Source organism: Gavia stellata, chromosome 9, assembly GCF_030936135.1.
Source record: "Gavia stellata isolate bGavSte3 chromosome 9, bGavSte3.hap2, whole genome shotgun sequence".
Lineage (NCBI taxonomy): Eukaryota > Metazoa > Chordata > Aves > Gaviiformes > Gaviidae > Gavia > Gavia stellata.
The window spans coordinates 27,270,641-27,294,336 of record NC_082602.1 but is presented as its reverse complement, the minus strand read 5'-3'; the positions used below and the strand labels follow the sequence as shown (position 1 = coordinate 27,294,336).

Here is a 23,696-nt window from a genome sequence, read left to right as displayed (position 1 = left end):
CTTTCTCTGGCACCTTCTTGCTGTGCAGTTGGATGCTCCCCCAAGTGAAGGGGAATAAACTTTAAAAAAAAAAAGTTTATGACTCCATCTGTACTGCAGTGACTCCAGTTGATCAGATCCTGCCTGCATCAAGCTGGCTGTACTTTGGCTGAGTCTGCTAGCTGAAGTCTATTTAAATAACCCCTGTAATTGAGCACTTAGAATATTAACAATTTGGTCCAAGCCAGTGTTGCCTCAGTGAGGATGCTGATGAGGCTTGGCTTTCTCAGCGGAGCGAGCTGTCCTTCAACTTGGTTCCCATGTCCAATTTTTGGACTAGCAGAATATGCCAGCACCCAGACAACAATGTCTGCTTCCTTTCCCTCCTGTAATCTAAAACAAGGAGGGATGTATCTGCTGGCAAGTAAATAAAAACTTCAGAGTCCGTTGGAAGCTACTTCTCAAATTATAGAAACATCTGTAATGCTCTCTTTTACCTTAATGGGGAAATTAAGTAGAGTTGAGAGAGTTGCAACAATGACGGAAGCGAGGCCTCCAAGTGAGAAACAAGCAGATCATTGTGATTAAAATGGGGGGTCCTCATGGCTGATCACTTTGTAGGATTGCTGCCTTGGGCTGACAGGTGGAGTTGACAGCAAGAGTTGTTTCTTTAGCCTCATTCTTCCTTACTAGAGAAACCCTCTTTCTCGCTCTCGCACTCTGAGGATGCGTGCTCTGTCAGCTGCAGGGAGATGCCTTAATTGCTATTTCTTTGAGTTATCGGGGATAGTTTTTTCTGCTTCCTCTGTATTTACAGAGGGAAATGGCTTAACTTTAGCCTTTTTCTGTCTTCACAGCTGAGCTATGCTCATCACTTCAGAGCTTAACCTTTCTGGTCCTGTCACACTGCACATGTCTAGCCTGCACTTACAGCTCCGTGGCATGTCTCACATTTTTTTTAATTTTTATAAATGAGCTTTATTTTCTTAACTTCAATTTGAACTGCCTCCTTTGAGGTGATATGGAGAAAATGAATGGTGTGTGCTAGCCCTTCTGTGCTTAATCATTCAACAGGGTTACAAATGTGTGAGCCATTAGCTGGACCAGCAAGGCTGTGTGGCTGGAGCTGTTGCCAGACTGGGGTGCCGACCCTAGGGACAAAGCTGTGTGGTGCAAATGAGTGTGGAGCTCTCTGCCAGCTTCATAGCTCTGCAGCAGGCATTTAGTTACATCTGGGTACAGGGAGAGGAGGGAACATATAGCCTCCAACCCTGGCAGATATTTAATGATATTTGTGGGAGATGGCTGCAGTGGAGGGAGAAGGAAGGACCTCTCCAAGAGAGGCAGGGTGCTGTCTTTCCTTTACCTTAAGGTTGTTGCAGTATTGATGGGATATCATCTGGAGTGGTGGATGCCCTTTTAATATTAGAAGAGCTGTGAATGCAACTGCAAGCGTGCTGTGGGTTTGCCTTAACTTACTCAATTGACTGTTAAATCTGTCTCAATTTTCCTCTTTCAGCCAGAGGAAGCCTGAACCTTTTAAATGGGTTCTCAAAGGGGCCAAATCTAAGAGTGTGTTACTAAAGATGTTGAAAAAAACAATTAACTAACATGGTGAATCCCAGCATGAGGCAACACATCTGCTGCTGCAGTCACCACCCTGACAGATGTCTTGGGGCTACCTTCATTGAGTGCATGAGTAACGAAGCAGGCAGTTGGTTATTGCTTAATGAATCTGAGCCCAGGTGATAGCAGCAAAGCTAGAATGTGTTTTTCAACTCAAATGTTAGTTTGAGTCATTCTTCTCTTGTCATGTTTGTCTCTGAAGTCTGTCTCCCTGTACTCCATCCGAAAGGAAAGCTTCAGCTTGGAAGGTTAAATTTGTATTTTTTTAAGGTGGTGAATGGGGATTTAATTTTGTCCAAGCCCCGGCAAGGTCCCAGGAACATCTTAAACCACGTAGCTTGGGCTTGGTGTCTTAATCCTTGTAAGAAATCTGTGGTATGACATGATCCCTGCAGACTGAGGCACGTGCTCTTGTTTGTGTCCTGATGAATCACACGTGCGTGCTGTGTTCCTTGCATTGTTTTCTACAATTAATGCAGAAACAGCGATGGTGGACTGGCTCCTTGGTGCCATTTGGCTTGTTGATGAGGATGGCTGGACAAGGTACTTTGCCAGCTGCTATTTTGTAACTTCACAAGCGTGTACTGACAGGATTGCTCTTCATCAGAAATCAGGATCTGTTCCCCCATCATACGATTAACCTTCTTGGCTGTATGTACTAATTACTGCATGGAATTTAAAAACAGCAGATTCTGGCAGAACATTTTGGTTCTCACATAGCTTTTTTTCTTATTTCTTTTTTTTTTAAACAGGAGGATAAAGGATTTAGTAATAAAAGAAGGATAGAGTAGGCAGAAGCATAGCAACCAAGGAGCAAACAAACCTTAGCATATAATTACTGGGGATGTACATCTTGGGCCTGGTTCTGGAAGGAGTTAGTATTTAATGATCTCAATGTGCATCCTCAGTTCAGTCCTTGATGATGGAGCTGCTTCTTCTCATGATGGAGAGTTGTTCTTCCTCAACTAGTGAATTTGCTAAACTCTTAACTTCTGTTCAGTTTATTGGCTTTTGCCTGATGAAGTAATTCCCAAAACAGCTCATTTTCTTTCCAGATTTTTTTTAACAAGTCTGTAAGTCTCTTTTTTTTTTTTTCTTTTAACAATTTCTTCATATAATTGAAGGAATATCCACTCTGTTTTTTCCAAAGCAGGGCTATTGCTCTGTCCTCAGGTGCGCTGGCACAGAGCAGGATTTGAGGAAGAGCTTCAGCTAAGTCAGGCAGACTTCATCTCCTTGCAGCATCTGTGTGTGTGAGCCAATTCTGCATCTTCAGTCAAAATGTGAATCTGTCCACTCCAAACCCAGCCTGTGGTATTCTGGCAGGAGGGAACTGATCTCACACTTCTCCTTGTACACCATATTTTTAAAGTCACTGTTTAAACTGAAATGCTTTGGACTTCTGCCTGAGGCTACTGAAGAGAAGAGCAGATAGAGACTTTATTCTGCACTGCTTCACTTTTCTGCTGACAAGATATGTGGCCCGTTAGATGTATAGGATTGCTGTCGTCTCCTGGGTGGCCCATGTGCTGGGGTGGGAGGAAGACGGGATAAGAGAGGAAGAGTTGTTTGTGTGTTGTGTGGGTTTTTTGTTTTGCTCCTTGGCTTTTAAACTGAAGTGTGGGGACAGGGTACAGGATTAGGGAAAGGAATGTGTTTGTGCTCTTTGCCGTTCCCACTTCAGCGTCGATGCTGCACAGAGCCCCGTGTCGGGGGGAGAGGGCAGAGAGGCTGGGCGGGCAGGGAAGGGCTGCAAGTATGAGGTGTGGCTCGAGCACAGGCATGGCAGAACAGCATGCACCCTTGCGAATGCCTCAGAGAGCCTTCAGCTGAGTGCCGAGAAAGCACTTGGTACCTTGGGGGATGTAATGGCATTTCTCGTGGTTTTAAGGAGTTCTCTGTTCTCCATCTGCTCCTGTTCTGCCTTCCTCCTCTGTCTGTTGGTGGCAGATGGTATTAACACTGCCTGCGTGGGTTTTTCCTCTCTTGCAGAGAGAGAACTGTGTGGTATTGGATTTTGATTTTGGCATGTTAGATAAGGCAGGTGAAAAATGCACTTAGAAGCTGGAGTGGAGGGTGATGATCCTCAGCCGCTGCAGGAATCCGTACATGGCACAGACAGGTCTGGCTGGCTGAGAAGAGCAGACCTCTTACCTGAGTGTTTTAGATAACTTAGTCTCAGGCTGGTGAGCACCTGAAACTTGAATCTCTCTTGTGAGAAGGAAACCTGGATGGTGGAGTGTGTGTCCTTAGGCTATTGAGAGCCCTCACCCCTAAAATAGCACTCCCGAAGTGCCTCCAGCTTTGTGCATGGTTTTATATCTGTCACATTCTGGCTGGCCTGCGTCTGGGCTGTGTGACAGGCAAGATCCTCACCAGTCTGCACTAGATGGAGTGGCTCACCTAACCAGAGATGACTGGAAGCATTACTTAAAGGTGTTCAGCAGGAGTTACAACATATGCACCAATTGGCCAGCTCAGTCTGCTGCCAGTTAAAACAGGCTGCCTGGACATGCCAATGCTGCGGTAGGTTTTCTGTGTTTGGCAGCATGACTTCTTCACAGTTGGGATTTGACTCTTGCTCTCTTCTTTTTTTGAGCCATGCATGAATCCTAGTGTGCGTACATACCTGTGACTTTCCAAGTGGGCTGGGGCTTCTCTGCCCGCCTTCTCGGCAGTGTTGGAGGCTGTTTTTCCCTCAGAGGCATGATGCTCTCGGTTTCTACAGCTGTAAATGTGGATTAGCGTTCAGATATTCTAGGCACTTCCCAGCAAAACTGGGAACTGCTACAAAACTGTATGTGCAGGGGCTGTACCACAGTGATCATGTGGGAAGCAGTCCTTGCTTGCCATGTGGAAAGAGTTAATACGAGCTATGGCTGCCAGAAGAAAAACTATCCAATTCTGGATACTTCTGGGTCTGCGAATGGTATTAGGATGGGCTTTTGCAGAAGTAAACAGAGTAGAAAATTGGGACTAAGTTTTCTTTACGTTCGTACTTTTCTAAAAAGGACAAAGGACTGTATGAGCCTGTGGAAATGCAGCTGGTGAGCATGTCGCTGCAGTTGGAGCACACAATCCTCTTGCCCTGCTACTCCGGTCCGACTTGGGAGAGGGCTCTCTGGTTGTGGATTTCTCCCCTGCAGGAGTGACTTATCCAGATGATGAATTTCTGAGGCACGCTTGAGTCACATGAAAGCCAGATGTGAACATTTTCCAAGCAGTGTGTGTGGGTCTAGCGTACGCCAGGCAGCTCTGCTTACGTGGCAAGTGGAAGTGGTCTGAGATTGGTCTGCAGCGTGGTGCCGAGGAGGTGAGGAGCCCCAACAGCTCCCAGAGCGGCCACTTCTACTGGGGAGAGGAAGGTGCTCACTGGGCTCGTCACTGCAGCTCAGCACATCTGCCCCCACCCCTTGCACAAATGCAGAGCCTCTTCCTGAGTACAAGCCCTGCACAGGCTGTTCATGATGGGCCTGAACTTGGTGAATAGGAGTAAAATTAAAGGCCTCATTTAATGCCTGCTGCCAGTCCTCTTACTCATGGACTTTAGCTGGATTTGCATCTTTGATAATCTACTAGTCAAATATTTTTTCAAGATGTAGCCCTTTTAAGATACTGCCTCTTGAACAGATGGCATGGGGAGTGGAGGTGATGTTCTGCTTCAAGTATATAGAAGAGGAGATACCTCTGCAGGGGTGAGAGGTTTACTTTAAAACGCAGTCTCCTGGTGGGGAAAAAAAATTGAATACATCTCTGTATTCCTTCAAGGACTATCTTAAAACATGATGCATCAGCATCCCACAGACATAGGAGCAAGGAAAGCTTATTTAAGCTGCTCTGGTCAGGGACAGAGGTGGCTGCTGTTTGCCCAGCAATTACAGTAGCAAATAAATCTGTCATTGTGGTACCTAGGAAGTGTAATGGCTGACCAGGCCCACCCTGGGTCAGGCACTGGGCACAAATGTTGTTTTTGTTTAGGTCCCTCTGGAGCCTGGAGGGAGAAACATCAATGGCGCAGTTCAACAGGGTGCCTTGAGCGGTAGTGCTTGAAATAGATCAAAACACTGGCAACCTTTCTGTGCCATCCTCCCATTTCTCTGGCTATCTGTTGTTCTCTGCCTAATTGAATGAATTAATTGTGTGAGCCAGGAACGTGTGGAAATGGTTCCAGTTCAGATTAAGGCTCATCTGCATTCTTCCTCTTTCCAAGCTGTTTTACAGCCTCATTATAGAGCTATATGTAGACCCTGTATCAGAGGGGGAGGTTAGCAACACCAAGTATTTCTCTCTCCCTCCCCTACTCTAGTACTATGGCATCTTATTGCCTTCCTATTTAACCAAAGTGTCATGCCCCAGCTGAAGAGGAAGGGGCTAGAGGAGAGAAACCTGGAGACAGGCTAACAAAGAATGGTCAATGGGTCTGGGGGATGAAGGGTTTGGGGATGGCTCAGAAGGTATGGGGGAACACTGAACATGGTGCTCTGTCTGCAGATGAGAGTAGAAATAAGCCCCACAGTTTTGGGGTTCCTCATTGAGCTTCCAGGTCTTGGTTGTATGGATGGCCAGCCTCACCTTTTCAGGAGGAGGGGGAGGTTGTTCCTCAGCTTGTCTGAAGAGGGCAGAAATGAAGCAATGAGAGGAGAAGCGGAGGCAAAATCCCAGTAAGAAGCTCTGGAGGAGCCCAAGGAGGGATTGAGCAGACTGAGCCTGGCCCCCTGGGGTTCCTTACCTGCTCTGGGCAGTAAGCTGTCCCGCCTGAGCGCCCAGGACAGCAATATGGCACTTCATTTATACCAACTTCTTGGCAGGCTTGACCTCCAAAATGTAGATTGAAATAAAGGTTTAAGTTCCGTTTTCTATTCTGCCATATGTGACGAACATTACAGTGAACAGGGCTCCAGGCCACTTCTAAGAAATGGATGGCCTGGTCAGCCCACTTCTTGCTGACTTATCAAATACCACTGTTGGGATGAGAACACCCCCATTCTTCTCTTACTGCCTTTTATTTGAACAGTGCTGAGCAGAAGAAACATTTACTTCCTCTAGCTCCAGTCTGAGGAAACAGTGCAAGTTACTGGACCACCAGTGAAGTTCTCTGAAGTGGAGTGGAGCACTGATCATTGACTTCCCAGGAAGCCAGTACAGTTTCAGTTTACTCTAAGATTGCACTGCTTAGTCTTTTCAGCCTTCCAGTTAAGACAGGAAGGGTGTATGTATGGGAAAAGAATCTGCAAAATGCCCAGCTGCACTAACCACTGTGGTTCTTGGACAACTGAGCCAATAGTACCTCCTCATGGAGAGGACTAATGATCTACAGAAATGGTCGCTGTTGGAAAGGGGCAGTCTCTTTCAGATGTGAGCATCTCTTCAGCATGGCCACTTGTTCTTATAATCCTTTTCTCAGTATTTTAAGGTGCACCTTAACAGCTGCAGGGGGATTTCAAGTATTCCCAGGTGATGTTTAAGGTCGGGCTTCATAAGAACAAAAGAATTTTATTAGTTAAATGAACCTAGGACTGTTATCTCCCATGGAAGGCAACTTCCATGGAACAGGTCATGCATGTATAATTAAACTCTTTTTACCTTCCAAAGCAAAGTAGCCACATCCATATCACTTGTTGGGACTTGTCATTGGCCCATGCTAACTTCTCAGCTATGTGCAGAAATCATTTGGGGCAAGGGCTACATGGCCAGAACTACAACCATGCTGAGACTTATGACCAGTATGAGCCAATTCCCCAGAATTACTACAGGAATATTGTTGAGAAATATGTAGCTTAACAGGCTAGACAGCTATACAGACACTAGTTTAAAAAAAGTTTGTTATAGAGGCCCCTGATAGCCCCAGCGATATGCAGCCTGTGAATCTTTAGGAGGGTGTTTCTTCTGGCCTTTACAGCACTATTAAATAATGGATGATGGACTCGACGTTGAACTGACCATTTTAAGCGATGTTACTGACAAAAAGAAAACTACATCAGTAGCTACTGCTAAAATGCCTGTGGAGGAGGAGTTTCTCTGCACCTGCTGGACCAGGGACTTGGCTGGATGTGCAGTACTGATGTGAACCATGAATGTGGCATCTCCTGGGTTTCAGCAGAATTCAGCTCGTGCGTTCGACTCTAGACTGACTCTAGCTTTCGTAGGCTTTCCTTGAAGCTTGCTCTGCTCTAACTGCACACAAGACAATAGTCTTAGTCTGCTGCTAAAATGAGATGAGTGGGGCTGTATTGCCATATTGCGAAGTGTTGGTACCTAGTAGTCTGGTGCCTGTTCTCTTGGCAGTGGTGGGAAGATCAGCAAACAAACCAGTCCACTGGCAGCAGAAAAGCTTCTGGTGAAATCTAAAATAATCCATTTCATGTGTTTCGTTAACCACAGCAACCAGCCTAATTATGTCTTTAAAGCCTTTGCCCCCCCAACTCCTTCCTTTCCTTCCCCACCTGAGGACCCCCGCTGACCTGCCCTCCTCCGTGGTGGCAGCTCGGATGGGATGGGGTTCAGTCACCACTTCCAGTGGCGCGCCTGCTCCGCTGTTATTTCTGTGCAGTGTGGCTCCAACAGGGAGCCTCCTCGGTGCTCTTCACAACCGCCTTGGCCCCGTGGCTTAGCTGTAATTTATGGACCCGTGTTTCTTTTGAGCTTTTAAAAATAATTCTGATCTGAGGGGTTTGTTCTGGCTCCAGCTGAAGCCGGCAGCAAGGGCTGTGGGGATTGGTATTAGGAGCAGAATTGGGATGCCGTTGCCTTAGGAGTGGCTTGCTTTGAGCAGGCAACTTTAATTTCCCTTCCAAATACTGAGATTTCCCCCCCCCATCTCCAAGTCATCTGAGACCAGCCGGCGCTCAGCCGTGCGCAATAGGGGAGAGGAGAGGCAGGAAGCAAGGGTTTGTTCGTTTACCGTTACCAATCCCATTGGAAGCCAGCTCCAAGCCCCATGCAGAATTCCAGTAAAACTCTGTCCTAAAGGGGAAACCCGGGGCCGTTCAAAGCTTGTGTTTTGTTGGCTCGGGCACAGCGTGCTTCTGGGGCCTTTGACCTCCTCCCCGTACCCTGGCTCCCTCCGCGGCTCTTCGTTTGAGCTCTCTGTGAAGTGGAATCCATCACTAATGTCTGATATTTTTATTATTTGTAGGGGGAACTCTTAGAAGCTGGTAGCAATTAGAGCTTAAACGTCTTGGAATTAAAAAAAAAAAAATCCCCAAGAAGGAAGTTTAATGCTAAGCAGATGTGCAGGAGCAGCTGAAATATGCTAGCTGTCTTCTGCTTCAGAAGCAACCTCATCCACATCTAGCTGCTGTCAGGCTGGGGCAGCTGAGAAGTGCTGCTGCTTTTATGCTGCTTCTTGGGCCTGGGAGCCCACGCTGGGGACCTGTGGGATGGTTTACCATCCCAAAACTTAGATTACCCTTTTATTCCAGCTTAGACCAATGGTTTTGAGAAGGCAAAAAAATACTTTGTTTAAAAAGAAATAAAAAAAAAATTGCTAGTAGCTAACAGTTGGTTTTTATGGTGAGTTTGGTTCCTTGTGATCTCACGCGGGGTGTTTGTGAATACAGCTACTGCAGATCTAGGTTTAAACTCCCTCTCTTCTTGGCCAGACAGATCCAGGGTAGCCCTAAGCTTGTGTTAAGCACAGCTTATTCCCTCTATCTTTAACTGTTGGCTGTTCCAGCCTTTTGCTGCCAGCTTAGATTGGGGCAAACTGCTTGAAATCTTCCCAGTTGTTCCTGCAATACATCTTCTGTTTTATTTATCACTGCCATATTCAGGTTCTTCTGTCTGGAAGAAGATCTGACAGCTGACTGAAGTTCATAATCCTGTTCCTGAAGGCAGTGGAAGTCTATTCAAAAGCTAATAGACAAGTTGCTGACAACAACTCCTTCACACCCTTTCCCGTGCGTGCCCCAAGTCTGTAATAGAAACATGCTGTATATTCCCTCCATAAGCTAGACCACAAGTTACTCTGCCAGATGATTTCCTGTCGTACTCTACCAATGCAGAGCCTTTTTCTTTTTTTCTTAAATGGTAATCCAAAGTAAATTATTGTAGTTTACCACGGTGTATTTTGTACTGTATTGTGACAGCGCAGTGCATGGGTTTGGGAGTTAGAAGGTTGGAAGACTTCAGGTTTTTCTCCAGACTGCCACTATTGAGAACTTAACTGAAAAGTAAGCAAAACACCAAGTCCATCTGAATTCCAGTTTTGCTCTAACACAATGAAAATGGTGTGCCTGATTTAAAGAAAGGATTTCAAAACGTCACCATTCCCTTAGCGCTGAGGAAACACAGCAATGTGTTTCTTGGACCTCTGGTTTCCAGTGGAAAGGTTTGAAAGCTGTTTCTCGTGCTTTGTATCATGCTAGCAATTTCTCAGTTACATACATACTAGGAATCTATTACTGATTTTTGACTGTCTTGATGATATTCTGTAGGTCAGAAGGCAGTAACAAGTCAAATAGACAAGGCCACCAGTGTAGCTTGCCCCTCTCTCCCAAGTGATTGAAGAGTGATGTTCTCTGCTGTTAGACTAATGGGTCCAGAACTGGTTCGCCACTGCAAATGAGTTTTTAAAATTGCATTTGGGAATTGCTTGTCAGAATTTAGGAAATTCTTAGGCTATCGTATAAACATCTCTCCTCATCTCTTCTCCCAGGCAATGTGAGAGTAACAGCTGTCTTTATCTCCCTCATCCCACAGAAGGGGGAATGTTTGCTGGTTCTTATTTTGAAATGGGGGCAAACCTACTAACTCTTAAAACATGCTTCCAGTGTATTCAAACAAAAAACCCCATCACTTAACATTTGAAGATTATTCCCAGAATCCCAAGCCAAGTATTTACACCTCATTTCCTGGAGGGGGAGGGAAATCTTTTGACCTTATTGGTAGCAACTCTATTAGCTTTCTTCTTAACCAGGTTTCTTCCTCATATTCATTGGCTAAAAAATCGTATTTCTAGTTATACTTTGAATGTACCTTTATTGGAGCTTTGTACTCTTTTCCATGGAGTATTATTTGCCTATTGTTATTTTCCTTAATGCTATTCCAGGGTAACAAAATGCAAATGCTTGTAGAAACTTGCATGTGTTTGCTAAGCTCAGTCACTGTAGTTGCCTGTTGGTCTTTTGGGGATCATTAACAGCTGCAAAGCTAAATACTTTTGCAGGTCTGAGGCTTAATAAGTCAAACTGTCTCTTGGTATGCATTCCCTGTCCTATTGGGAGTAAGCTCAGAGTATATCTTATTCTGAGATCTCAAAATCAGATCACTACAGATCGGTTTTGTAAGTTCTGCAAGCCCCCTAAAATGTAAAAATTAACTGTGTAGTTCTTATGACTTGACCTTTAACTGAGTCCCCATCATGCCAACACCACTCTTAAGAAAAACTTAACATTTCTTTCAAAGCTGTCTTGACAAGCTTTCTGATATGACTGTTGTCTTGCTTCTCTAATTACTTTCTTTTTTCACGGCTGCCCTCTTCTTGGATTTCAAGTTTGGATGTCCAGTTTGTCTGAGACTCCAAAAAAGAGTGTCGCTCCAGGTAAATTCTTGTGTCTTGGTGTTCTGCATGCTATTAAAAAGAGAAGTCTGTAGTTCAAACTGCGTGTGATTTTTGGAGTTGTCTTGAATGTGAGTCTCTGACAGTGGATATCCAGGATCTGTTGTCTACTTGTGTATTTGTTTTTCATGATGCATGATTTCTGAGGAAGAGCTTTGCTTGTCTGACCTCAACTTGATGTTGCTGCTAGCAGCAGATAGTAGTTTGCTGTGTTGTATCTTTATTGCCCAACTCAAAGCCACAATCCAAAGCAGCTTCCCTTCTTGTGGTGGGTTGACCCTGGCCACAGCTAAGTACCTACACAGCTGCTCTCACTATCCCATGTGGGATGGAGGAGAGAAGAAGAGGAGCAAAAGTGGGAAGTCTTGTGGGTTGAGATAAAGGAAACATGCCTATGTGCTTGTTCTTCTGAAATGCTCTTTTGCTTTTCCACAGTAAGTAGGAAGGGTTTTATATTGAAAACATGGGACTCTGAGGAAGATGCAAAATTTTGATGGCAGCATCAGACTCCTTGTCCCAAGAAGTCAGGAAGGAGGAGGAAGCACAGAGACAACCTCTAGGTGAGGTCTCAGGGTCTGGGAGAGGTAGTCCAATACAAGGCAAAACCTAAGCTTTGTAGTATAAGGAATCAGGACTTCTGAGTAACCAGTGGATTTCTTCTGCAAACATTTGTCACCTGACATGGAATACCAGAGAAGAGGTCTCTTGTTCCTTCAGACTTAGGAAAAATGATCACGAGCCATAGACCCTGTGTCGGTACAGAATGCTGTCCTAGTCACCCAGGTGGTTAAAGCCACACATAGGTCTCAAGGCAAGGAAAGATGGAAATACCCCTGCTGCTTTCCATGCCTGATTTGGTAATATTCAAGTTCATGCCCTGTTTGAAGTATGTGAACAAAATCCCACCATCCTCAATGGATGAGTGCTTGCTTGCCTGAAGTTTTTAGTAAGCAAAACTGCTATGATTTCAGAAATGCTATCCTTGACAGAAGTTGAATATACCCCTGGGGGGGTTCTGCCTGATCTTAGCAGAGTAGGTCTAATTTCAGTGTGGTAGTTGGATATAAAAGTGCAGAAATACCTGAAGTATTCAGTCACAGGAGCCTAGTGGTTGATAGGTCACCAGGGAGTTCAGACAGAGAAACAGAATGAGCCTGAGCAGGAGAGAAACGTGTTGAGGAGGAGAGAGAAGAGGCTGTGTCACCTGGGAAGAATGACAAGAAGCCCTCAGATTACCTGGCTGGTCGGTGAGGTTGGGTTTCTCTGAGTCTCTGCATCTGTTGGGACTGTTTCATGTTGCTATATGTAAAATGACAAATGGAATGCCAAGGTTTTCATCCTTCTTGAAGGGCAAGGAAGTGAAATCTTCAATAGATACAAATTTCTTCCCTTCTGCTGACTGCTTTTAGCTAAATGCATGTTGCTAGTTTGGCTTCAAAAAAAATCTGTGCGTGATAGGGCAAATATAAGTGATGAATTGCATTGCATGGAGCTCGAGAAGGTGAATGTTGATACACTCGGAAGTCTTCTGGTACATCTGGCAGGTTCTTAGCTCCCCATGCTATTCCAGTTCACATGACCTTTCTATTTACTTCTCATCCAAATGAATCCCTAGTTTCCAACACAGCTACTCTTCAGTCCAGACCTGCCATGGGCTGTAGCCTAATGTGGCAGGCTGATGGAGCAGGCTTGAATTTGAGTATGATCTTTACCCACATAGTACATATCTGTGTCTTAGGCTGGGGGTTGGAGACCAGAACAGAAGACAGTTTGATGCTGCCCATGCTCCAGCTGAGGGCATGAACCTGCTCCACGGCGTGGAGCCTCTAACCGAGGATTGCAAGTGGTTTAATGTCCTACTTTGAAAAAAGGCGGGTGCCATACAGCCAGATCCTGAGAGGTGCTGTGGTGGGGCACTAGTTTTGAATACCCCAACTGCTGTTAAATTCCTTGGCTAGTCTGCTTTGTGCCGTGTGGCGTAATGTGAATGCATTACACCGCTGAGCAGGACTAGGGCAAATGCCAGAGTCTATAGGTGACTTCAGCCTGGTGGAAGACCCTGTCTAGCAGCTGTGTGAAAATCTCCAAGCAGTTTAACAGATTTGTGTGCAAAATACTTAAGTATTCTTAACTGTTGCTACCTGTAACCTAGTTGGTTGGAATTGCTGTTCAGAGAGCCAACTTTCCAAGAAGGAGTGGAAAGAGGACTCAACTTTTTTTTCCTTTCACCCTCCTGCCTCTAATTTTTCTTGGCTCTGTCATAAAACCTAGCAGATCAAAAATAAAAAATAAAAATCCTGAGACTAACGAGCTCCACTTGGCAAAGGTCAGCACTGAATTTCTCCGTTTGTCAGGATTTTGTTGGAAATGCTGCTAAGGACTGTAAAGAAGGAAGAACTGAACTGGAGCACTTGCTTGAGAGAGCGCTTGCCATTTACCATGGGCCAAGCTCGTTCCTGACGCGCTCCCTGTGGGGGCTGTGTTTTGCTGCTGGTTTTAGCTGTGCATCAGACACGTACTCTACTGCTGGAAGCCACAGTCTGCCTTAAAGCTGCCACTTGTCCCAAACTCTTGAAGTCTTATCCAGATCTTGGTTCTTGGAAGTGCTAGAAAATACTACTTATGCTGGGGAATGAGTCCAGGTATCAGGTTAATTTTCTGCTGTTTTGACTGCTGGTCATATTCCCTTTTTGGTGGCAATGCATGCTGTTGGCTTGGGCTCCTCGTAGCTGTTTGTAGCAGCAACACAGGAGGCCAGGAGGGACTTAATGCAGCTCATGGATTTACCATCTATACCAGATTTCTGCATGTATAGCCAGAAAGATAACAAGAAAGACTAGAGTTTAGCTACTGTGCAAAGAAGCTATTGCTCCATGTACTGAAAGGCTTGCAGAGCACACGAGTGCTCTGGAGTTGAGGAAGGGGTATGGATGGATGCTTACTTATGGAGAAACTTCTTATACGTTAATCATGGCTGCTAACTTGGGTTGAGAGGGTTTGCATGCTGACCTGACTGTCACTGGGTGCACGGTGCTTAACCTTGTTTTATTCTCAGGCAATCTTTGGGATTAGGACAAGGTTTTAGGCCAAACTTCTCTGGCTTTGAGTCTTCTGAATTACTCAAGCGGTCAGATCCAAACCCTTCCCTTTCTGGTTTCAGTCCTATACCTGCCTAGTAGGAGGGTGTCACCTGTTCCTGAAACTCTGTTCTGAAAGCGCAACAGAATTGCTTTGCTCTTCATAAAAGAGCTACCTGGCTGAGCTCAGGAAAGAACTACAGAAATGATCATGTACTAATAACCCATTTGATAGACTTATCCAAATATTTATTTTCATCTATAATGAGGCAAAGGGATTTTTGCCAGTATTGTTTTATTGCTAAGACCTGGAGAGTGCACTGGACTTACACTGAATTCCTTTAGTTGCTGTGGATGGTGCTGAACTTCTGTCTCTGTCCCTAAAGCTTTGTGGCGCAGTACTGCTACACCAAGAGCTGTTGATCTCTGAATTTAAACGCTGCTAGGATCGGGGAGATTCCTGTCTGGCAGAAGGGATGGAAACAAATCCCCTTTCCTACTGTGACAAGATGTGAGTGGCCTTCTACCTCCAAGAATAATTGATGTGCAAATATAGCCTGAATTTTGGTAAGCGGGAAGGGGGCTGAAGAGTGACAAGTTGAAGTGCAGGAGTTCATAGGAGATGAGTCAAAGGCCTGGTTGTTTAGGGCATATTAAGAATAGAAAACAAAAGAACGAAGAAACAAACAAAAATCCGAAACAAAACAAAAAAACCCCACTGAATAGAAGAGAGATCCTAGGCTTAGAAACATGGTTTTGATCTGAATCTGTATTGTTCCCAAGGAGATTTGTAGAAGTCTTCATCAGTCTCATCCCATTGCTTACTCTAGGAACTAGTTATTTTAGGAATTGCTTTTCTGAGACCCCTGTGAGATCGTGAGCTCTTGTGTAATATCGTGTGCTTTTCGTGGTAAAGTCTGTTTTTTATCTTGTCTGCAATAGACACTTAACTCAATTTTTAGGCAGACCTAAGCTCTCTGTCTTAAAATACTTGGGGATAGATCACTGGTGGAAGGCTCAAAGAAAACATGCAGTTTTAATATGTTTATTTATCATAGTGAATGGCCCTTCTGATAAGAAAGAAAAGAGGTAGAGTTTTTAGGGGAAGAAAATCCCTGTGTTTAGAGCTGGGCATGTGATTGGTGTGAGGGGATAGAGTGATCTGAGGATTTTAAGTAGACTTGCTGCTATTCTGGGTATTCCTTTTTTTTTTTTTCCTTCCTTCTACAAAAGGAGTTTTCCAGAGATACGTAAAGGCTTACCCTTGAAGAACTGGCTTTAACAAGAAACCACAGCTCTAGATCCAAGCTACCACAGTTACTCATCCCTGTGCATCGAAAAGTGCAAAGCTCTGACTTTATCATATGGAAAGCCGTGGGGCTCAGGGATGCTTTCTGCTAGACACCCCTGCGTGCAGACCCTGCACGTGTCCTCAGCAGTCGTGCCCAGGTCAGCAGAGCCGGACTACCTGCCAGCTGGTTGCTCAGCTGTGAATCATCCTTATGGTGTTCACTGACCGTTTCTGTGGTTTTGGCTTCTTCTGCAAAACTTCCACTGAGCAGCCCAGTACTAATTCGTTTAGTCTGAATCTGTAAACACTTGATTGATAATCATAAAAGGGCAATATAAAAGCCTGTGTGCTCTATGGATTAAAAGAGCAGACATGTTTATAGCCTGATAACAACAGAGTACTCTGGCAAAGATCAGGAGTCTCAGATTTCCATATCCAGCTGATTTTATTTTTGGAGTCCAGTTGGTGGTTTTAATTTTTGGCTATTGCAAAACCATCATAGGTCTTAGCTGTTGCAACACAGGAGGAGGAAGACGTTGCTTGGAACAGGCGCTCTGCGCTCTTATTTAGGAGGCTTTCACAGTAGTTGCTGGTCTCTGAGTACAGCGGGAGGAATGATGCTCCCTCCTCACTGCCTGGTGAGGAGTATAGGGTGCAACTGTGTTAATAGTGCCAGCTGTGAGGGGCACGGACAAGCTCCAATGACATTTCTGCCCAGCCCCAGGAAGGGAGTCGCTGAGGTGAGGAGTGGGAGGATTGTAAAGTGGAGCCCTATGGAGAGGAGGAGGGGTATCCTCAAGACTTTAACCAGGAAACGGACTCGAGGCAAAAAGAAACGGAGAGGCAAGCAAATTCTTATTTCAGCCAGCAATCTATCGTGTGCTCTGCTCTGGGGAGGGTTTGCAAACTGGAGCTAAACCAAAACACTAATTCTGCTTTTTTGGGGGAGAGGAGGGGGGAACTTTACCTGCCACATCAGCCTTATCCTGTCCTCTGCTCTCCGTTTCTCCTGCCTGGGCTGAAGAGGCTTTTAAAAAAGTGGAGCTGTAATGTCAGGGGGGCATTGCAAGTGTGCATGTGAGCTTGCTGGGGAAGTCGTGCCACTCTGCATCCCTCTTCTCTGGCGTGCTTCACACTGAGCAGGCTGTTGCTCTTCAATGCGATGCTGCGTCCTGCATTACAAATTAGACCTGAACTAACTGGCGGGTATGCGGAAGCGCCCTTGGTGGCGGGTGTAATTGGTGCTGTGCTCTCTGCAGTGTTGGCTGTCTTGTTCTTTGAATACCCTTTGGGGGGAAGACCTGCAGTCTGATATAACATACCAGCAATGTTGCGGGCATACTGAGTGTTACTGAGGAGTAATTCATCTAACGATGCTTGTGAGGGATGGAACACTGAGGAGGGTTAAAGTTTTTTACCCTGTTGACTGTGCCTGAAGGGAATATAGTAACAACCTAAACCAGGCTACCCAGAAAATGTTTAAGGCTTTTGATTACTGGGAGGAGCTGTTTCTCTGTCTTCTTTCCTCCTCTCCTTCCTCCTTTCCCTCCTCCTTACTGTTACTGGAGTATTCTCTACTGTGCAGTGCCTAATCCTGGGCAAGCATCACTCTGGGAGCCACAGGGACCCCACCCCTCCAAAGGGGGATATCCTCTAGGCACGATCTGCTGTAAATGAACAAGTTCGTTTGACCTTTGTTACTTCCTAGACCAAGGAAAATATCACCCTATTTTTTTTGTCTTAATAGGAACCCTGTAACACTTACACAAGCTTCTGTTAAAATAGTCTCTTAATTGTGTATGTTGCACCAGCCACTGTGGTGACAAAGAAATCCTCCTGCAGTACCTTGTCCAAGGCAGGACAGAGTAAACATCATTGTAAAGTCCTGCTGGGTTTTGGATGTGTGAGTGCAGATATAACCTATCTTGCCGGACTGTTGTAAACGCGCTTTTTTGGAGCCAGACTTGCGGAGGTGGATTTGAAGTGCTGCTCCTCTGGGTTTCCTGGCAAGGGCATTCCCCTGGCTCATGGTCCCTGGCTCAGCATCGGTGGCTGACGGCGGGGTGTTTCCAGCCTGTGCTCCAGCCTGGTCCTCTCCTTGTTCCCAGCAGGGACATGTGCATCACATGAGCACCGCTCCTGCCACCAAGCCAATGCTGTGTTTTGGGGTTTTTTTCCCTTGCCCTACTCCCATGAAAACTGTCTAGGAGATTAGAGGAAAGAAGACATTTGGAGTGTCTATTTAACAAGTAGCTTCCTGCATGCCCCCTGTTCCCTTTGCCGCCGTTCGGTTCTTCCTTTTTCCTTCCACACACCGAATTCTCTGCTGATGCACATGCATAAACATAAGGCCATGATGGCTTTTGTTTCTGGTTAGAGAACTGGTATTTATCTTAAAACCCCTACTTCGTTTTAGTCGTCTTAGGTGTTACTTGCACAAACAGGTTGAAGGAGGATGGTAATGCTGCCCCATACCACACTGGAGAAGGGACTGTGTTGGAAGCAGTGTGAAATAGGGGAAAGCATCTCATCACACTCTAGAAAACCCACTTGGCACTGCTATAAACCAGAACACACAAGTCAAGTTGATTCATCGGGAACAGAAACACGATGCTTATTTGGAATCAACAGCTATGGTGAAAATCTTTATTTTAAATTTCGCTTTTGTCAGTCCACTGTCTTCTCCTATTCCTGCTACGGGCTGTGGTTCAACTATCTATAGAAAAGCTAAATCTCTTAAACACAAACTTCTAGAGGAGATGACTCCTCTTTAAAGAAAATTAACCTACGTAATCTGAGGAGAGTCAGAGGCACGCTTAGGGAGTAAGGAAGTCTTCTAATTTTCTGGATTTCTTAAATCTGGTCCAAAGGGAGGCATTGTGATAGCATTTCCTTTCAGGAAACGGTTGAATTAATTGCTTTTTATTCTAGGATTTTCATTTCACAGGATGCTGTTTTAATGGCTGATGCACTCTTTACCCCTCTTTTGGCGGGGATGCTAATTATTTGTCTGTGGAATCACTTTGCATCTTCAGCCCAAACGCATATGAACATGCTGCATTTGGAAATACGGTGCTGAGCATCCTGTGCTTGGCTGTCAGTCCCCTGACTTTTCTGGTGGACAGTTTCAGACCATGCTGCTTCCTTCCCGTCTCTTGTAGCCAATTTGTCATCAGATATTCAGGAGACCTGGAGTCTGCTTTTGGCTTTGCCCCCATCACGTGAAATTGGACTTTCAGCAAGTCGTACATCTGCTTCTGTCTCCCCTTTCCATCTGCGTCTTAATCTAGAGAGACAGGAACTGCCTCTTAATAGGTAAAATGTATAATAATCCTGTTGGCCCCTAATACGCGTTGCTGTAATTCAGGAAACCTGTAAAATAATTTTGCATTAAGGCATGTTGGCTCTTAGACAGAAGTTGTAGGTCCTTTTTGCTGTGGTCTGACACTTTGAAGAGTGTATAAATGAGGGCAAATTAAGAAACCCTGATGTCCTAAAGGTTTTCATGACGTTTCAAGGCAGTTTCCAGGGAAAGCACAGTTGGTCTGTGCCTGGGCTACGGAGTGCAGAGGCCCCCCTCTGCACTGTTTATGTTGCACCAGAGAGCCGAGATGCGTCTCATACGGCGGGCAGCGGTGCAAGGAGGTTTCCCCCCACATCTGGCACGGTGGCATGTCTGTCTCGTGGCTCCACCCCAAAATGCACAATTTTGGTTTGGGGGTGGAAAAGTCAGAAATCAAAAAAAACCCAGGAAGAAACTCCAGGAGTGGGGGGGAAGGGAGGAGAATGGTTATTTTCCACCTTTTTCACCCCTGTTTGTGTGAGAGCCTACTCTCATTCATAAATGGCTCTGACAGCCGAAAGCTCTCAGTCCGAAGAGAAACCAAACAACTGGAGAGGTTGGCTCCAAAAAGGCGCCGAAGGGCGATGGAGAGGGGGAAGCCGGAGCGCGCTGTGCCTCGGTCCCGCTCAGGGCTGCTCTGCTGCGGGGAATGCGGAACTGCGGAGCTGGCGGGGGGCAGGCGGGGGGTGGCTGTGTTTGAGCAAGGATCTGGCGCTATAACTTTTTTCTTCTGTTTCAAGTAAACACTCTTCCCCGCCCTCCCCTCTCTCCCTCCACCCCACCTCCCTCTCTTTCAATCCCGCTCATGTGTTTCTATTTAAGGGCTGCAGTGCAGACGAATATGATTGGCATCTACAGCCCCCTCTTGACTTTCAGCTCAAGCCTTTAGAGTGGAGAAGAAGCTGAGCCGCCAAGGGGAGAGCTGTTTTTTTTCTTTGGGTTTACTGGGGGGATGGCTCAGCTGTGGATTTATGCTGCTTCTGCCCAGGATTTTTCTCTCTGAATGGGAGCAAGAATTGTGGAAACCATGTTGGGAAGAGGTTTATTTTCAGAATCCATCATGAAACTTTGCAACTAATTCATTGTTTTCGGCTCCTTTTCGTATTTTTTTTCCTCCCCTTTTTTCTTTTTCTTCTCTCCAATGTCCCTCTGTGCTGCTGGGTTGTGGGCCAGAGGAGGCTGTTTCTATATGGCCAGCCATTTGGGGATATGCTGCGAGCCAAGGTTGTTTGCTGATTCGCTTGGCTCTGGTGACAAGTTGGCCTGTGAATCGGATGGACGGAGGTCGCTCTCGAGGAGCCATGGCTGGAAGCTGGCTTACGGCTTGCTTTTTCCCTTCCCCAGGTGCTGATGCTAGCTCTGAACCCATGATCCTGGAGCAATATGTGGTGGTGTCCAACTATGAGAAGCAGGAGAACTCTGAGATCAGCCTTCAGGCTGGAGAGGTCGTGGATGTCATAGAGAAAAATGAAAGCGGTAAGACACGTTTGCTGCTTTTCTCTCTTCCAGTGGTCTGATTTTTGCATGTGTTCCTCTCCTTTCGGTTTCCTCATCACTACTTGTAGCTAGCTGTACGTTAGCTCCATCTGGTACAGTTACTATGTCTGGCTGAGGATGTTGAAGTTTCTCAATGTTGATTTGGGCTTGGAGCCAAATGTTGCCTTCTACTGTAAGAATGTTTCATAGGTTTTGTGTGTTAATTAGCCAAAATACACTAATGGAAAACGAAGGTGAAGGAGAAAAGGATCTGCAGCTAATGAAGCTGATGTATAGTAGACTGATACAGTTGCCCTGCTGTCTCTTCAAGTCTCTGTCAGCATTTCCATTACAAACTCCCTTTTTGAAGGATTTATAGGACGAGTGTTTAAAAATTGCTTGGGATGCAACTTGGCTTGACAGCTTAGCCCGTGGCCCAGAGCTCGGTAGGGAGGGGAGAGAATGTGCGTAGATAAATACGTGGCCATGCACAGTTTCAAAAATTCTTGCAGAAGTGTTAATTGGGGAATTTTGAAGCAAGGAGGCAGAGTCTGTCATGTAAAAGCAAGATGAAATGCCGCCTTCTGCCATCCCTGGAATAACCAGCTTCCACTTGGAAAATTAGTTTTTTGGCAAATGTTTGTATAGATGTCTTTTGTGTACTTTAACACTTGAATGTCTGGTAGCTTTGAGTCAGGCTGAACAAACGCAGGAGAGTGTGTACATGTGAGTGGTTGGAGCGGGTTAGCAGCTGGTTTGAATAACTGCCTGTCTTCAGCAGCTCCCCCTCCTCTCCTCCAGTGCTCCTTGTGTATTAATCCAGAGCTGTTGTCCAGGACTGGTTTCCAGCCCACTCGTGACTTGTGTGTCCTTATCCAGAGGAGCTGCTGACATTTGGAGCCATTCAAGCAAAGGCTGATGTCGTGGTAGCTCCACAGGCAGGGCTCTCGCAGCTGGCTGGCTCTGGAGCGTGCTGGGCGTGCCAGAGCTTGGGCGAACCAGGACACCCTGATCTGGGACTCGAATCCATCTTCCAGAGCTCTAAGTCAGGTTATCCACAATGATGACCATGCATTTGTTTTTTTAATTTATTTTTCTTTTAATGGAGTGGTTATTTCTCTGCTGTATGAAAGCCTAATGCTTGTTTGGCTCGAAGTGGTGCAGTCAGTTGCCTGGCCAGTGATTTAGTGTGGTGTCCAAAAGGATAGTGTGTGGAAATGAACTGGCTAGTGTGAACAGAAATGCCTGTCTCCTGGGTACTGACTGCATCACTTGCAAAACTAGTAGAGGCCAAAATGCTCATCTGCCCCACTTTAAAGCAATAGTTAAGACATTTTTTTTCCCCCCCCTTCAGTCATGACTTCTTAAACTGTGTCTGGGCTAGTGGACAAGCATCCTCCCTTCCAAGCCTGAGGGCTGCTCACTGTCAATAATGGGTGTTTCTGCTGTCAGAACAAGCCTGGTTATTGTGGCAACTTACATTCATATCCATGATATCGCTGTCTTGGAAAATGGCTTATGGAGCCAAGGGAATTGGGCTGTTAAATAATGCAAGAAGTGTCTGAATTCCAAATTACAGTTCCTTTGTGTGTTCTTTTGACGTGGCCTCTCTGCCTTGCACAGTTCACATCGTATTGTGTTGAACCATGTGGTATGTGGAGATATAAATGGAGAGTGTCAAGGTTTGACTTTAGTGGGTCCAGAAATGTGACTTTTCTAAGGAACCATCCTTGAACTTGGATTACAATTCTTAAGACCATATTCTGATGCTTAGCAGCCAGATTTCTTACTGTCCATTTAAACAAGAAAGGAAATCTGAAGTCCTGAACTCAGTGCTATGATCTTGTCCTTTATATCTATGTAGAGAGATATAATACTGATATAGATACTTATTTTTTAAAAAAAGTAAGTCAGACTGGTGATGGAGAGAGCATCATTTGCTTTGGATGCTTGTCTAAACTGTTCTGGCAGGGAATTCATATTTTAGTTGTTCCAAGAACAGGATTCCAAACATACACTCTCACTCTCTCCTAGGTTAGGGATACCACAGGAATGACTTTAATACTATGACTTCTTGTCTCTTCAGCTAAAGCTGAACCTATAAATGGCATGTAATGAAACTTGCAAAAGTTTCTCAAGTGTCAGTTTTCTAAACTCTTCAGTTATTGTTTGAATTGGGTATCTGTTTAGTGTAGGCAAGTGCACCTAGAAGATGTGGTTACAACTTCTAAGAACATGGGGATACAGTTCTTAAGAAAATAAAATTATTGGACTATGCACATGTGCGGTAATTCATCTGACTGCATGGTTATGTTGGCTTAAGTGTTGTGAAACTATAGATGTGATTTTATAAATCAGGCTTGTTCTTCTGGTCCAGACAGGCAAAGGTGTTGTAAGGTGTTATGGATGTCACCTGCAGCAGCGACAGTTTCCTTAATGAAAGGAAGGAAATATGGCTAGATAGCTTGTCAGCTGTGACAGCGTGCATTGGGTGTGCTGCTGGGCCAATATCTCAAATCTCCTTGTGTGTATGCATGCGTATAGCGTATCATATGTCTGGGTTTGGGTTTTTAACTGTACTTTGGGGAAACTATATATGTATGAATGTGTATGCTGGATAGTATGGATGACTGTTGGGTTTTAAAAGCCTTGCCTGAATACAGTTGCATTTTGATGCCTAGGGATACTTCAATGGCTTTTTTTGTTTCTCCTGAGTGGGAGAAGCCTTAACTTGGCTCTGTTACATGGCTTTGTAGGGAAGAAAAACCTTCACTTTACTGGTCAGATGGCCCTATGCTTTTTTTACACAGAGAGGCTCAAGAGTTGTTTCCAAACAATGGTGCCTGTTTCATGTCGTGCTGGATGTTTTCTTCTGAACAGCTCTAGGGCCTGAGCTAAAGTTACCATCTCCTCTGATGTTTGCCCCCAAATTGTGTACCCCTCTGGAAGGAAGTAAGCTCTGCTTTCAAAGGCCAGTGTATAGGGCAGAGGTAGAAGGGAAAAGACCATATGGCATTTGATTTATTGAAGCCTTTTCTGGTTATCATCAAGCTATGTTAACTTCATCTTAAGTAATAGTGTGTTGCATTTACTATATAGTATTATTCAGTGTTACTTTTCCCGTATCAGAGATGGGATTTAAGGTATCTTGCAGTCAGATGTGCAAACCTATTTGTAGGGCCTCGTCTCATACTTAGTTTTCTCTTTCACTAAAAGAGAATTGGATAAGGTTGTCTCCATTATTGGGCCAATGAAAGTTACAATTTGGACATCAAGTTGCAACTTCTGTTCAGTGTTATGACTTAAAAGCAAGGTCAGTGTAGCATATGTGGTGAATGATTTCTG

General features: G+C 45.2%; 1 protein-coding gene across 3 annotated transcripts in view; it reads left to right on the top strand.

The window, feature by feature from the left end:
- SH3PXD2A (SH3 and PX domains 2A) overlaps positions 1-23,696 on the top strand; it is a 259,159-nt gene that overhangs the window by 174,830 nt on the left and 60,633 nt on the right. For 2 of the 3 annotated variants that reach the window (XM_059821278.1, XM_059821277.1), the window contains exons 7-8: positions 11,099-11,146; positions 20,220-20,351. In XM_059821278.1, the coding sequence (XP_059677261.1) occupies positions 11,099-11,146; positions 20,220-20,351 (180 nt within the window). The remainder of the gene's footprint in view (positions 1-11,098; positions 11,147-20,219; positions 20,352-23,696) is intronic. The other variant, XM_059821279.1, reaches the window with a different exon arrangement.